Source organism: Atractosteus spatula, chromosome 20 (genome assembly GCF_055471065.1).
Source record: "Atractosteus spatula isolate fAtrSpa1 chromosome 20, fAtrSpa1.hap1, whole genome shotgun sequence".
Classification (NCBI taxonomy): Eukaryota; Metazoa; Chordata; class Actinopteri; order Semionotiformes; family Lepisosteidae; genus Atractosteus; species Atractosteus spatula.
This window is the reverse complement of record NC_142725.1, coordinates 6,733,447-6,750,326: the sequence shown is the minus strand read 5'-3', so window position 1 is coordinate 6,750,326 and position 16,880 is coordinate 6,733,447. Positions and strand designations below refer to the sequence as shown.

General features: G+C 46.2%; 1 protein-coding gene across 1 annotated transcript in view; it reads right to left on the bottom strand.

Annotated features, from left to right (window-relative positions):
- Positions 1–10,492: 10,492 nt before the first annotated feature.
- Positions 10,493–16,880, bottom strand: part of foxj3 (forkhead box J3) — a 143,901-nt gene continuing 137,513 nt past the window's right edge. The window contains exons 9-12 of the mRNA XM_088937948.1: positions 16,317–16,418; positions 12,722–12,913; positions 12,121–12,225; positions 10,493–11,319 (exon numbers count right to left, since the gene is read on the bottom strand). Coding sequence (XP_088794074.1) covers positions 11,207–11,319; positions 12,121–12,225; positions 12,722–12,913; positions 16,317–16,418 — 512 coding nt within the window. The 3' untranslated portion in view covers positions 10,493–11,206. The remainder of the gene's footprint in view (positions 11,320–12,120; positions 12,226–12,721; positions 12,914–16,316; positions 16,419–16,880) is intronic.

The window sequence follows — 16,880 nt, the reverse complement described above, 5'->3', positions numbered from 1 at the left end:
GCTAGTCTCTGCCTGACTTCACAGGGACCCTACTGTATGTGAGAGGACACCAATACCACCAAAACACACACACTTTGCCCACTGCGTCCGATATCCAAGTGGTTTAAATAAAAAAAAAATAGACAATTCAGATAAAGAACCCCTTTGTTTTCATTCTGTACATTCTGTAGAGCTGTCTTCATAGACATGCCCTCAGCAGTTATTTGACAATAGGCTGAAAACTTTGTCCTTGAATTACTGCAATTCCATCTGAAGATGAATCTGAAGAGATGGGATGAAATATCCAGAAAGACAGCAGGACACACATGGGACTATTCCTCCAGAACACTCTGCATCATCCAAACATGCTGGGTCACTACACCGAACCCCAATGATCAAATCTTTTGACAAGAACTATTATAAAAGCCTGTTTATTTTAGGCTCATTGGTCAGCATTGCTGTCTCGCAGTTCTGGGGACCTGGGTTCAATTCTGGGCCTGGGGTGCCGTCTGTGGGGAGTTTGAATGTTCTCCCTGTGCTTGTTAGGGTTTCCTCTGGGTGCACTGGTTTTCTCCCACAGACCAAAGACATGCTGATAGGTTTGTTTCCTTCTGCTCTGTAATGGGCTGGCCTACTGTCCAGGGTGCACCCTGCAATGTGCCTGTTACTTGCCGACATAGGCTCTGGATCCTTCCTACTGGATAAAGAGGTGAGACAAGGGGTGAATGGCTGTTTATAATTATATTCCTTGTGCTTTCATGAATAGCAGACCTGCTGGGTTCATGATGATCTGGTCCACACTGGTTTGCCTGTAGAGAAAAGCATCGACCCTTTGCAGAAACTGCTGCAGCAGCATGTGTGTTATACAAAGCACAGAAGAAGAGTGATGTGGCTCGACTTGGGTGTCGCTTTGATTTGGACAATTCCTGCAATGTCAGGAAAAAAGTGCCCTGCAACAATATTAACTACGAATTTCAAGAGACATTATATGAATGGACATCGGCCACAGTCACTAAGGAAAGCTAGCATAGTTCTTGGTAGCTACTGGAAAAACAAATGACAATCTAGTGCTGTGATTCAGTAAAACTAAAAACCTTAAAAAGTTCAAAATAATGAAGCCTGTTAAATGACATCACCCAATTCAGTGTCCGATAAGGACTATAACTTTAACATCACATTTTCAGAAAAAGGTATTCAAGCGTATTTTCAAGAAACGGTGTTCAAATTGTATAAGAGCAGTCATTACACAATTATAGATTATATGGAAATTACTCAGAAATATCTTGGAGAAAATCAATATAAACAGAGTAATCAAACCTCAATTTTCTCCATGGAAGAGTGTGGATGAGAATAGGATTAAAATAGTTTCCATAAGAACTAGCCAAGCAAGAGGTATCTTACCTTGAGTAACAGCGACACCTGCTGGTGAAGATTTGTTAGTGTAAATTAACTGAACGATTTCATTCAAAAGCTCCGATGCCAAAATATATTTAACACATTGAAGATAACATTACAAAAACAATTAGAATAACCACAGCTGAAAAATAATCAATGAAATGCTTAAGTATGGTATAGCAGTCATTAAAAATCAAATTCAAATATAAATTTGAACTCTTTTTGCCTGTGGTACATGGATTCAGCACAAACAGGAAAGGAAAAAGACTGGTCTTGAGAAGATGCTCATCTGTGTGTATCAGAAGTAACAGCCCACAGACCAACCTGCTCCTGGTGATACAGGCTGACTAGCCTATTTAAAAACACTGCCCACTCAAGAATGATTCACTGAGCCTGTTATATTCTGGTGAGTACCTGGGCAACTTTCACCTGTGACTGTAACAGCATCTGCTACAGTCTGAGGTCTCAAAAGAAAACCGTTTTAGATGGCAAACGAAAACTGCACCTCGTGGGTCAGACATATTTCAGCTGGCATCCAGACAAATTGGCTTCAAAGATATAAAATAAATACTCCCTGGGGCCAGCCTGCCTCAGAGGTATAATTATTCCTGTTTAAATGGACACTAAACAGATTCCCTTAGGGGCCATTTTAGTGTCATAAGGTGATAAATAATTGACTGCACCTAAGAGGACAGCTGCCAGAATTTCAATTACCGATCAGGCCAGGGAAGACGCCAGCAGCATGGTCCCCTGCTCACAACCAAGGGAGCCATTCACGCCCTCTCTGGGCAGGGCTGGTGCTCGAACTGGCAGACATGCGTCCGAGAACCGAGCTCATCGCCCTTCACTGAGCCTGCAGCCCCCTTCTGTACTAGCCAGAACTACTGAAATGAGACAAACCACAGTACGAAGACATTGTACGAAGCCATTTTTTAAATGGGCACTCATTCACGGGTACGACTCGCTGTTAAGGAACGCCAACAACTGTGGGACACAGCAAAGGAAAAATCAGTCAAAGGGCTCAGTTCTCACAGTGTAAAAGAGACAGATTTATTGCTCCATGCTAGCAAACCATTAGGATTGGCAGCCAGTAAGGCAGAGTAATTTTGTCCTCTGTAAGGACGGCTAGTCTTTTACAGTCAATTTCAAATATTCTTTTGGGTTTTACAACTGAACTGCGGTCAGACACTATAACAATGATCTATGTTGCACTGGAAAGGTTTGCAGAACACATCAGAGAAATCCAAAAGCCGTGAGCCTGTCCTGTCGTGTCAACAGCAAGATAAATATAAAACAATGATAAAACTTGCAGCAATACCAGCCCTTATGACTGCTTCATTCTTCTTTACTGTCCTAAAAGTAGCCTCATCGACTCCCACGAGTCTCCTTACAAAGCTGCAGTTTCTCCTGCAGGCCAGAAGGTGTGATGGCTTGATATTGCCATTTTATAAGGAACTGCAGAATGCCAGAGTTTATTATGTCCAACAGGAGAGACGTGAGTAAATATGAAAAGAGGAATCACCTTCAGACAATCGGTCCCAGTCACTCAAGCTTGCATTCGGCAACCCTATTCCAAACAAAACATGAGGGTTCGATCAAGAAAGGTTTCCGTTTATAACTTCGGATTTACCCTCTAACAACTGAGCATTGCTGACTTGGAACAACTTAGAACAAGTGTATCCTGCCCTTCGATAGTTTTGTGAACATTCTAGCAGAGAGCCAGCAGTGTGTTAGAGAGCTCAATTAATCAAGATCAGTGAGATCCATAGCCATTGACTGGTGCAGAACCAGTGCTTTAATGAACCCATACAATGGGTGTGCTTTTGTGGGCACCTGTGTGCAGGTCCGCTCGGTGACATCACCCAATGGGAGGAACAAGGAACGTCTACAGTTAACGGGGTGGGCTTTGAGACTTCTCACCACCTGACAGGCCACAGAGAGCTGCACTTCTAAGCTGCTACGATTTCCACAGCCTGTAAGAAAAGTCTGAACAGCAAACCTATCCCATCTGTCTATGTACTGTATGTCAACAAAACAGCTAGGCTCTCAATTATCCTGATGGCATTATGTGGAAGTACAGTATGGCAGCTCAGAGCTTCAGTTGCTTGCTTTCTGAATGAAGAAATTTATGAACAAGTACATTTATGAACAAGGTTTAAAGGTCTTTCTGTTCCTCTCGTTAGCCAGAATTTTAGTCATTTCGCATCATGAACCTCACCGAGCCATTTCTGGGAAGCTATGATCTGGACCGTGTTTCTATGTGCAACATTCTGCAATTTGAACCTGTTCCCAGCTTCGTGTGCCGTAATCCATGTGCTTCAGAATAAAATCTTTAAATTGTGTGAAGAGCCGCAAATCTAAAGGGAAGCAATCAAACGATTCATTAGCTTGCTTTCTGCAAATCAAAAACGGGTCTTTAAAGCTGGCATTTTCACCTCCCGGTGTCAACTCAGAACTCAGAACTGCATTTCGCCAGAACTCCTAGGGCTTGTCTGCAGAAAAAAGCAGAACACTGATTACAATGCAAACTGGAATGAGATTGGAGATGCTTTTACAGATCCTCAGGATCTTGAAGCACTGAAGATGACTGTGCAAATCAGAAAGCAGCTGTTTTTCCCCTCCAAGGAATAGTTCTTCATGCACAGGCCCTGAAAATGTAATGCCCACACTGCATGCAGACTCAGCAATGACTCTTGTCACAGTGGCCCCATTCAGACACAAGAAACCAAAAGGAACTCCAGACACTTCCACAGTGAAGTTAACATATTTTATTTCTGTAAGTGCCATTCATGCATATCGGGGGTCTGGCAGCGACGATCCTAATGACACTTCGGAGTTATTTTACAGCACTAAACCGATACAAAGAGTAGCTGTGTCATCTCATTGGACAGCAAAAGTAATAAACCGTGCAATAACAAAAAGAAAAACAAAACAAAAAAAAGAAAAACAAATACAAGGAAAAAGTAAAAACAAAAAAAAAATCTTTATAAACATTAAAACACTGACTGTAGAACCGCAGTACAGGTGAAAGGTAGTGTCACACAAAAAGCCAACGCATTTTCATCACATATATACAATATAGATATATACATATCACCCTCTGAATGAACAATAACAAAATACTCTGTATTCTTTTTTCCCCATTTCTTTTGAATCTAAGAACCCAGCCTCCTCCCACGGTATCCCACCCACCCAGAGGAAAAAAGGACAATCGAAAAGACATTTATTTACAATAGAGCACAATAACACACCAACATTGAATAAAGTAGGCCTCAAATACCAGTACTTGTTGGCAGTTTTCTCCCTTACTGTATTTTTTTTTAAAATCTCTCGATGTAATGAGCCATTTTACATCTTCACCGGTACAGCAAAAATTGGATTCTTTTTAAAAACACGAAACACACACGCACGCACAAAAAACTGAAGGACCACTGTTAAAAACGTGGGTGATGACAAGTTATTTTTAGCCCTACCCCCATCCCATCTCCCCCCCTCCTTTTCCCCCCTCTCAGAACACGAGAAAAAGTTCATAAGGGACCCCCCCTCAATCCCCCCCTGGTGCTGTTATAACCATGCGTTGTGCAAAAGCTGCTCTCCCTCCTGCCCAACCCAAGGCACCGCAAGAAGAAGCTGTGTTCAGTTCAGGGCTGCCACCTGCCCCCTCGCTGACTGCCTGAAGCAGATCCAAATGCACGTCAATAAGAAAGACCATCATTTATAAACCCCTTTCTGTGCCAGCCCTATATGGAAGAGGGCAGACCCCAGTTTCCTGTCTTGTGTTTCTGCGTGTCAGGAAAGGGTCGTCCTGCTGGCTGCAGGGCAGCAGGGCTGTGGCGGTGGCACAGTGGGCTCCACAGCGCAGCAGCTCCTGGCCAACCCCAGCCTGGGTATGTGTACATGAGTGAAAGCACGTGTGAATGTGTGTGTGCAGGGTTACGTGTGTGTGAGCATGTGTGTGTGCAGGGGTGCATGTGCATGAGTGAAAGCACATGTGAGTGAAGGGGATTGCGTGTGAAGAGGACTGTGTGTGAGTGAGCACGTGTGTGTGCAGGGTTACGTGTGTGTGAGCATGTGTGTGTGCAGGGGTGCGTGTGCATGAGCATGTGTGTGTGCAGGGGTGCGTGTGCATGAGTGAAAGCACGTGTGTGGGCAGAGGACTGTGTGTTTGAGCACGTATGTGTGCAGGGAACTGTGTGTAGTTGTGTGTGAGTGAACACATGTGTGTGCAGGGGACTGTGTGTAGTCGTGTGTGAGTGAACAAATGTGTGTGCAGGGGACTATGTGTAGTCGTGTGTGAGTGAACAAATGTGTGTGCAGGGGACTATGTGTAGTCGTGTGTGAGTGAACACGTGTGTGTGCAGGGGACTGTGTGTAGTCGTGTGTGAGTGAACACGTGTGTGTGCTGGGGACTGTGTGTAGTCGTGTGTGAGTGAACACGTGTGTGTGCTGGGGACTGTGTGTAGTCGTGTGTGAGTGAACACGTGTGTGTGCTGGGGACTGTGTGTAGTCGTGTGCGAGTGAACACGTGTGTGTGCAGGGGACTGTGTGTAGTCTTGTGTGAGTGAACACGTGTGTGTGCAGGGGACTGTGTGTAGTCTTGTGTGAGTGAACACGTGTGTGTGCAGGGGACTGTGTGTAGTCGTGTGTGAGTGAACACGTGTGTGTGCAGGGGACTGTGTGTAGTCGTGTGCGCGTGAACACGTGTGTGTGCGGGGGACCGTGTGTAGTCGTGTGCGAGTGAACATGTGTGTGTGCAGGGGACCGTGTAGTTGTGCGTGTGTGTGCAGAGGACTGTGTGTAGTTGTGTGTGTGTGTGAACACGTGTCCAAGTGGGACGGACGGAGGCGTGCAGCCAGCAGACACCGATGTGAAAATACTTGCCACATTACGAGGATGTTTCTGGTTTCTGTTCACAATGATTATTAAAAATAAAGAAGCTTATATACTTTTAAAATACTCTGTTGCTGTTTCATTTGCTTTAAAAAGACAAATAGGTCAATGGCTTGATAATTCACAACTTCAATGACTGAAAGCATTATGCTCTGCCTTTGAAAGTTTTTGACTAATTGGGAGAAAACCTGGAAGCCAGACCGGAAATCATTAATGGCTGTATCAGAATTGTCAGCTTATTTGGCAGAGCTTAGTTTTCTTAGAGCTGATTTCAGTCACTTCACTGTTACAAAACCTATTTCATTCCCAATGATGAGATCCACAGTGTCCTCCACAATGCCAGAAACCCGACAGCTAGTCAAACTAGAAAACAGAACCAGTCTGTCCCAATCAACTCTGACAAGGTCACAGAGCACGTCTATGGTCAAGAAAAGTTGCATCTAAAACGTTCAAGCTTAAATTTTAAAATAACTCTGCTATTAGGTCATCTGAGGTACAGTATACTGTATATATATAAAAAGATGGTTTGGAAACAGGAAAGAATTTTCATTTGAAATAGTTTTAAAGTTTCAACATATGTGGTCACGGCACAGCTGTGTTAGTGCAGTCCTGAAACATGCACACAGATGAGGACTCCGTAAGTGGAGAAGAAAACAACATCCTGGCAATGGGAATGGTTTACAAAGGAAACCCATGGCGTTTCTCAAAAGCAAAGCGCAGTAAAACAGTGATTTGTGCGTTCTAGTCACACAGGATTGTCAATACAGTGTGCTTGTGTTGAACGGTCAGAGACTGACATTGAGAGCTGCTTCCAAAAAGACCAAATAGCTTAGAAAATCTGGTCAGTCATTTTAGTAATCCTCCAATTTTAAGGTCCAGTTGTGCACTGGCAAACAAGCTTGTATTGAACTGACAATAAAGGGTTTTCAGATTTCAGTTACTTTTATAGCAACAAAGAAACTGGCTGGCTTACGATGGTATAGCCCTAAACTATTGCAGCAAATGCACACCCATTAGGGCTGATCTAAACTGTTAACCTATGCTTTCGTGTACCATGGGTTCCTCTTAGAAACAACCAGTATAAAATGCAAGGAAAAGACTGAAAGGCTTTTTCTTTCTGTCAGTACCTAGGACCTGGTGTAAGTGTTGCTTGTTTAGGTTCTTAGGCTTAATGAATCCCAATTCTACCTGTGATCACTCCTTAGTAGAAGGATAATGGGTCTAACATTTGACTGGGGAAACTGTGGGCCCAAACAGCATCCAAGCAGGGCAAAGCTGGACAATGTAATGGCAAATTCATGGGCTACTTTAGGTTCTCTGACAGCTATGGGTCTCAGCTACTGTGGGATTCTGCATACAGTGCTCCTTATTCCCAGAACGGACACGGACTCTCAGTGTTAACAGCTGATCTCCAGGACTCCCAGATTTCTGAAGCACTGGTCAAGCTCGGAGTCAGAGCTGTGCCATCAGCCGACTGTGACCAGTGCGCAGCCTCATCGTGACCAGCAGGGCTGGACCGAGAGAGTCGACTGGTGTCCTCTGCCTTGTCCCTGTAGCTCCAGGGGCCTGCTGCTAGCCTGCTCCCCCCCCCCAGCCCCCCAGCTGCAGTCAGCCTGTCACAGGAGCGCAGGCAGTCCTTCTCTATCCCCCTCGCCCGCGGAGCTCTCCTGGAGGTCCAAAGCCGAGAGGATTAACCTTCAGCGACTCCAGATTTGGAGGATATAGAACACTGTCTAACTGGAGTCCGAGATTTAAAAAGAGTCACATTGCTATCCATTCTGAGCAAAGGGATCATGCAGCAACTGAAACCCAGCTTGTCACTATTCCCATTTTATAACAAACACTGACTGCATGGTCTTTGTGGTTTATATATTGTTTTGGTATAAACTGCAATAAAAGAAAAACTGCCAACATCAGAGCTCAAATATGGATGCCTTTTTAATTTCAGGAAAAAAAAAAAACACAGAACACGAATAAAAAGCAGCAAGGAAAACAAGAGAACAGCAGGGCTGAGGCCGAGCTGAGGCCGGCGACGCGGTGTGACTGCGGACGGTCCGCCAGGCAGTGCCCCCGCGTGTCGGTGGGCACACCTGCGTGGTTCTGCCAGGAGTGGGCAGCGGCAGAGCCCAGCTGTTCTCAGGCTGGCCTGGGTCCGGGTGCAGTCCCCACACAGGACCACCTTCCCCCCCGGCCCCCCGGCCCCCCGCCGAGGAGGGACTGCTGGAAGGAGGGGACGAGGGCTGGGCGGCCGCAGTATTAGCGAGGACCGGCACCGATCACTAGGGCCGGCCATCTCTGCTTCTCTCTCGCCTTAAAGCCTCCAGCTGGGGCTTCTGTCCTTTTCTGTTTGACAAGGAGCTGTAAGCATGGATGGAGGCTCAGAAAAGAAAAAAGTGTTTGGCTTTTGTAGCAGTTCAGCAACATAGATCTCAGAGCCCTTGGCTCTCCTCCCCATCACAGTTTTTGCGTTGTGCTCATCTAGGGGAGAGCGCCGAGGGCGGATGGGCTGGCAGTGCAGCTCTCTCACACACACTCACACACACACACACACACGCCGTGCCACGCCCCCCTCCCCGTCCTCATCAGAGGGACTCCACAGTTCAACTGCACTGCTGGGCTGAGCACAGCAAGCACCCACATGGAAAGCTGGGGGCACAGTAAGGCACATGGAGTCGCCCCCACGGTCACACAGTGATTCAGTGATCAGGAACTGGGATCTCCAGGAATCGGGGTTTCACCACTGTCGGGGAGACTTCCAAACCATCCACACGTGTCCCCCAAAGTGACCTTGCGCTGGCTGGGTACTGTCGCCAAATCCAACCCCTGACGCCCCATCTGCCCTGCCCCTTAGTAACTACAGTGATGAGAATGAACTGTCAGGGAAAGAATGAAAACGCCCGTTGCTAAATGAGTCTCTTTTTTAAGATGAGAATTAACATTCTAGCAGCCGAGACAACCCTTGAAGCGGCTATTTTAATAGATGCAGTGAGCCAGATAGTCTCAATGTATGGGTTTAAACATTCTGATTTAAAAAAAAAAAATTGCCAAGAGAAAAAAAAAAGTTGTACATTTCATATTTCAAAACACTGTAGCAAACCGTTTTGGGATTAGAATAGCTGTGAAGTCTGATTGCAAGTACAGCTTGAATACTAAATAAACCACTGAAGGAAATATCTCATCACTGCAATCAGCCAGTTAAGAATTCGCAGAGCTGTGGGCAAGGAAACGCCCACTAGAGGGCGCGCCGATCTACAATCTCGGCACTGATTCAACTGCAGCAGGAAGGACCAAACGGGGGTCTTCACTGTGGCGTGTCTGCACTTTCCACCCTTGCTTATCGAGGCAGCACTCTCAAACTGGCCTCCCTCCCCGCCCGGGGCTGGTAAAACGCACCGAACCTCTGGGGGGGCTCCGGCCAAGCGCGCCGCTGCTACGTCGCCGCGTTCGAAGCTCCGGGAGAAAGCCGTCTTGTGAAACCAGACACTTGGCAACCGAGCCGAGCAGACTGTCAACAACCCTGCGCTCGCAAAATTCAAAAGTTGCACCCTGGGGTGTGAAAGGCCCTTAGCCGAGTGGTCTATAGGCTCCCTCTCCCGCCCCCCCAAGAAAAGGTGAACAAAGGACATGGGAAAGTGAGGGTGAACCTCATTGTCTGAAAACACTGCTTAATTATCCCCGGCGTACACATAACCAGCCTCACAAATGACAAGGTTACTGCCAATTAAAGAATTACAATGCTCGGCTCAGATCCAGATCGACAAAAGGTTCTCAGATCCAGGACCTAACCCTGGGCCTTTACTATCGTAGACACTTCACACAGACCCTTCCTCTCGGCGCCGCTGTTTGCTAATTAAACCTCGACCCTTTGATTCTGGATGTAGTTTTCCCATTAGCAAGTACAGAGAAAACCCAGCTCCTGAAGGTCAGGAAATGAGACATATGGAAGCCTTTTCTGAACCCAGTGCTTTAAACTAATGAGTTTCAAGTGCAAAGAGGGAGATTGTACTTGCAGACATTCAGACACATTTACCTAGGACACAAATAAACAACGTGAAGGTATTCTCCTCTGTCTGAAATTGCTAGAAACGCTTTTCCACGAGGTTTCTAGTGCTGTGAGTGACGTGACTGCGATGCACTACAAATAAATAGGGAAGGACACACACGATGGAGGTACGCTTCTTTCCAATAATAAACAAATTAGAAATCGTTTAGTTCTAACTCCTGTTAAGTTTTTTTTTTTTTGGGGGGGGTGGAGGAATCGGGAGTCTTAAAGAAAGGAGCTGGCGACTAAATCGATAGCGCCGGCATGCTGGGCGTTTTGAGTATGTCTTGAGAGACAAGCTGGGAATTTCACCTGGGAACGGACCAGGCCGGCTGACTGACCCTTCAGCGAGCTCCTCTCATCACCCGCCCGGAGCCGCACACCACGAGTCTCCAGGCCTCTGCCTCTCCTCCTGTCCCCTGCCAGGAAGCAGCGCACGTAGATTGGAGAGAAGAACGAAGGCTTCGATTTGTCCGAGTGGTGGCTGAGGCCTTTACCAGTCAAGACGAGAAGCATACTTGGCGATAAAGTTGCCCAGATCTCACCCCAGTCGAGGACTACAAGGACTCTGCGAAAGGGAGTCCGGAGTGGGCTGGGTGGAGATGAGGGGGGTGTGTATCTTGACAAAATAAAAACCTATTGACTTGTCCCATGACAAGTATGAAAAAAGCGATAATTTAAACTTGTCCTACTAAATATGATTGTCTTCAAAGTAACTTTTTTTTTTCTTTAAAATGATCAGGACTCCGAAGTTTTCTTGGCGCAGTGACACCTGTACTTCCGAAGGTTCCCGTCGAGATTGTCTCCATCTCCGGCGCTCGGACAGCCCAGCCTGGCAAGCTGCGTCTCCTCCTCCTCCCCCTCCCTGCTCCTGCCGTCTGCGCTGGGGAGGGGGGAGGCCTACACGATGGAGTCCCAGTCAAAATCGTCCTGGATGTCGTCAGGAGGCAGCCGACGCATCTGGAAGTTCCCGGTGGGGATCATGTGCTGCTGGTTCATGGGGGCGTGATGTCCTGTGGGAAGAGACAAGCGCTCACAGCTCCGAGCAACACAAAAACACACAGCTCGTCAACATATTGAGCACATGTTGAGCTTAAATGGCTAAGAATGAATGGGCTATTGCCACAGATAATCCTAAACTCTGTATTACAATGAGCAAAAACTGAAGGTTTTCATCTGTACATTGCTGTTCAGATGAAAAATCCATCCATTTCCTAACTGCTTTATCTTGTACAGGGGAGCCAGAGCCTATCCCAGACTCAAAACAATAAAAAGATTCCATAACAGGAGATGAGCTGAAATCACAATGGCTTGATGCCTTCGTGGCCCTGTTTCAGTCAGTGATTTATTGTCTTCCATTTTGTCCGTCTGTTCTGACTGATACCCATTCGTCATGAAGGGTTTTATTTTAAAAGCGCTAGCTCAGACGACGTACCTCTTTTAACTTGTACGTTTTATGAAGCGCACTGTAACACATTTGCATTTTCTGTCTGGGCTGGCCTGAGGCTTCTGCCTGATCCCAGTGTGCACTCAGCAGAAACACTTAAAACAAACCCCAGCAATGAGACAGCAAAGACTTCAGACATCTAAAGCACCTCTGAATGAAATCAAAACCCGGACTCCATCCAATCAAGAACCATCTGTAAGCACACAAGCTGACTGAGAGAGGCTGGCTGCTCACATCGCCAGCCTGCTGCTTCATACGGCTGTCCTGCTGAAGGGTCACAAAGCTCTGCTGCTCAGACTTCCCAGTGTTGTTATATCCCCTGTAGGCCCTAGCAAACAAGTCATCACAAACGCTGGACTAATCGTACCTGTCATAGTGGGACCTGCGCTGCTCATGGGGGGCATGTGGGGGTACCCTGGGGGCCCCATCATCGACGCCGGCATGTTTTGTCTGGAGTCCATGTACAGGTTTCCTGAAAGGGACAAATAAGAAAAAGGTCTGTAAGGTTGTGTAGTCAGTCCGCAGACGGGTGGGAGACTGGGGGAGAGTCCATCAGCAGAGGGGACAGACTGGGGGAGAGTCCGTCAGCGGAGGGGACAGACTGGGGGAGAGTCCGTCAGCAAAGGGGAGAGTCCGTCAGCGGAGGGGACAGACTTGGGGAGAGTCTGTCAGCGGAGGGGAGAGACTGGGGGAGAGTCCATCAGCGAAGGGGAGAGTCCATCAGCAGAGGGGACAGACTGGGGGAGAGTCTGTCAGCGGACGGGAGAGACTGGGGGAGAGTCCGGGGGAGAGTCCGTCAGCGGAGGAGACAGACTGGGGGAGAGTCCGTCAGCGGAGGGGACAGACTGGGGGAGAGTCCGTCAGCGGAGGGGACAGACTGGGGGAGAGTCCGTCAGCGGAGGGGACAGACTGGGGGAGAGTCCTTCAGCGGAGGGGTGGGAGACTGGGTGACCGGTCCCTGGACTCACCTGTGGTGATGTGCTGGCTGGGCTTGTTGGAGTGCATGGTGCCATGACACACTGGTGGCTGCACCGCCCCCTGGGGTGGGATAACCCCAGTCCGGGTGAAGAACTGGTTGATTGAAGAGCAAAGGTCAGCAATCTGCGCAGGGTCCAGAGACCAGTTATTGAGATCTGCCTGCCTCATGCTCTCTTTTAACCCTGTTAGGGAGGAAGAGAGGAAAGAGAGAAAAACTTCTTTTATCTCATACGGGCTGAAGTGAGATTGAGATGATCCAAAGATATAAGATCTTGAGGGGTGTAGACGCGGTCCACCCAGGGGACTATTTCACCCTGAGCAGCAAAAAAAGGACACGGGGTCACAGTGGGAAAACTAAAAGGGGATTTACTTAGGATACGGGTTACGGAAATGTTTGGAAAGGAGCTGTGGGCATCTGGAACGAGGTGGTTGAGGCCCAAACACTTGAGTCCTTCAAGAAACAGCTGGATGAAAGTTTAGATTCACTTAACTACTGAACTACCAAACAAGCAACATGGGCCTTATGACCTCTTAAGCAAGAAGCAGCCATTCAACTCCTCTCGCCTGAAACTTGATGCCCTTATCCTCTTCTGACCAGACATGTCACCTGAGAATAACATGGAGTTCACTCATGGAGTGAACCAATTTATACAAGAGGGAATGTCCTAGAGTAATTCTGAGCAGCTGTAGCATCGCACCTGGGATCTGAGCCCAGGCCTCTGGTCCAGAGTCCACTAATCCCATCTGCTGCCCCAATAAAAATCACATTTTTGCATACTTTTCTTTGCATACTGCAAAGCACTAAAGGCAGATGAAGAGAAATCAATACACCTCTTGCTTGACTGTATTTTCCTAAATTGCTGCACGTTGTACCGCACTACAAAGCATTCTGTTGGGCACAATTACTGTTTCATTAACACTGGTGTGAAAAAAGACATCCCTGCAGCTCCCTCCCCTCCTTCCCCAGAATACATAACTGCCCCATGATATGAAAAATCATTCTTTCAGTCTTTGTAGGTGGTTCTCAAAATGCCAGATGAGAGGAAAACTATTTTTTTACTTAGGTCATGTCAAGCCTGAAGTGTTCAATACTACAGGGGTTCCCAATTCTGGGGGTGTGCGACGCTTTAGCTCTGGGATTGGGAATCTTTCCCAGTTTTAGACATGCACTGCAGGAGCCTTTCTGCAAGAACACAGCTCTCGACACAAGAGGAAGCTGATCTGCTTTCTGCAGGTTACTGTATGCAGTGCGGGTCCTGCATTAATGTGTCTCTTTCAACCTCCCTGAGAAATCTTTTCCCTGTTTTTCCTTCTGACTTTTTTCTTACCATGACAACTTGAAAGTGAAAAAAGGAAGAACTTAACAGAGACAAAGCGCTCAAAAGGTGAGAAAACCTCTGTTGACAATCTACTCCTTTAACAGCGTTGAAAAGATACTGTGCTTGGAATTATGACTTTTTACTGGGCCAAATAATACAGATGACTATTGTAGGAGTAAATGTTTAATTAAATCCTCCTACCTTGCAATTTAATTAAGTAATTTGAAAATTGGCGAGACCAACCGAGGACAACTGCATTGAATAATTAGGCATCAAAGAGTCGTTCTTTAATTGAAAAGGCATTTCAAATTAAACCCTCAATCGGCATTACTTTGCCCCACCCAGAAATATTCTCTTCAAGCTGGGTCTAAGTGCTTAAATATCAACAAGAGCACAAGTGCCTTCTTCCTCAGGTCTGCTAATCACATTACGGAGCCCTCTACCGTGCTATCTTAATATGTCTTAGCAGCTAAGCCTCCAAAGGCACTCAGTGTCAGTCATCACCTATTATTTACCATTCACTGTTTAGAAAAAAAATAAACAGCTTAAAATATAGTGATATGTTTTAATATTATTACTTTTAAAGAATGAGTCACCCTCTAATTAATACGTGCTGATGGCAAGCCTGAGCAAATACTGTGACTCACTGCGAGACAATTAGTGTACAGTAAGTAAGCGCTGGAATGTGGCATGTTAGTCTGAGGGTATGTCTGCCCTCCCTGAAGTATCTCATGAGGCCTGACAGTGGCGATTTCGGAAACGCAGAAACCCAAATCCAGCATTAGGGCTGCAGAATTATGACGCGTTAAAACTCACACAACAGGTTACAACCTGGCAGCGAATTAAACAGGTTGCCAATGAATTTTTAACAACAGCACCAACCTGCTTTGCCAATTTAAAAAGTGCTGAATGAAACTGATTTAATCACTCAATTATCCAGGCATTTATTTTATAGCTGAGAAAGGCTGCCTTGACATCTCTGAAGCAGAAATGTAACTGCGGATAGGTAAAAATAGCCAGGTATAGTCACCAGTATTGTTACAAAACAGAGCAAACCTGCCTTCTGCACCACAAAGAATACAACCTAGAGTTAAATCTCTCTTTATAAACCCAGAAGCTAAAATAATAATGTAAACCTATCTCCTTATTCTAAAAATACATCCACTAACTAGGAGACACTGTTTCTAAACTAGGAATTCTCTCCCCCACCTGGATGATGCTACAGCAGTCAAAGTGCGGATCAGTTCTCAGTAGGGAGGAGAGCAGAGTGATGAAGCCAGTTCACAGATGGGGATTATTAGGAGGCCTTGACTGGTAAAGGGGGAAATTTGCCTAGGACACAGGGGTAACACCTCTGCTCTTTTCGAGAAATGCCCTGGGATTTTTAATTAAATCGAAGAGTCAGGACCTCAGTTACATCTCATCTAAAGGACAGCGTCCTTTTCTAAAGAACATTGTCCCCATCACTATACTGGGCCTTTAGGACCAGGGGCGCAGGGTGAGCGCCCCCTACTGGCCCCCACTAACACCTCCTCCAGCAGCAACCTCAGCTTTTCCTAGGAGGTCTCCCATCCAGGTACTGACCAGGCTCACACCTGCTGAGCTTAGCTGTGAGTTGCAGGGTGATATAGCTGCTGGCAAAAATGGCAAGCTGTCTTAACAAGGTTCAAATACTGAACTGGAAAAGAGTGTTTAACACTGATCAGAACAAGATCTCCTGCCTGGTACCGGTCTCTTCTCTTCTTTTGTGCCCTTACTGCCATCCTTCCTCTCTCCTTTTTATCCTTTGTTCTGGTCAAACAATGATGACCCTTAATCACTGACCCAGAACTTAATTAACCAAGGTAAACCAGAAAACGCCTTTGATCAGTTTGTCTCAGACATTTATCGCTTTGATGATCCCAATAACTACAAATGTTGACAAAGCTAGATGTTTGACCACTGTCATGAGACACCTGAACAGCCACTTCCAATAACTGTAACAATGTGATCAGAGACTGAATACATATTTTACATATATTTCTGTACACAGCCATTAATGTTCGATTCTACCATTAAACCATAAACAACAACTATTTACTGTAGTAACTGGTTGCCACATTCTATTACACTTAAGAAGCGGATTCAAAGAACCAAATCATTATTAATCCTGGACTACCTTAATGTATTTTTAAGCAGGCGAGTTGAGAGCTTTTGTTAATTGAGATCGGGGACACTGCCCCTTTGGGTATGGTGACTTCAGAGAACTTGACATCGCCAGTCTTACCTTGAAAGGGCGAGAGATCCACATCTGCCCAGTTGTAACTGCTGGCAATCCGACAGCTCTCCTTCAGTGCATCAAGATTGGGATACCAGTCTGTGGAAAGAGCTGCAGGGACAGGGATGTCTGGGCTGGGTATTCATACATCAGGATGCAGGCTACGGCGAAGTTTCATGCATTCGCGTCTCAAAAAAGAAAAAAAGCCACCTGGCCAGTAGGAGTCAGTCTTTAACTTGATTTCCTGTTATACTGTGTCTTCCAGAGTAAACTGACACTTCTTGTAGAGAAAGCAGTCAACTAATTTCAGTCGCATTCATACAGCTGTAAAAACGTATGTTTTGAAACAGCAAAACTGAACAAATACTTCAGAATGTTCTACAGACAATAAAACTGAAGAGGACCATTAAAATCCACCCAACCTTTACTGCACTGCTTATTCCTAAAGGTGAAAAGGTTAAAGGCTAAAGGTGAGGACAACACAGGGCCTATCACAGAAGCACAGGATGCAGAATGGGACTACAATCTGGTTCTGACTCCAGTTCATCAAAGGACAAGCAAGACATATTAAAA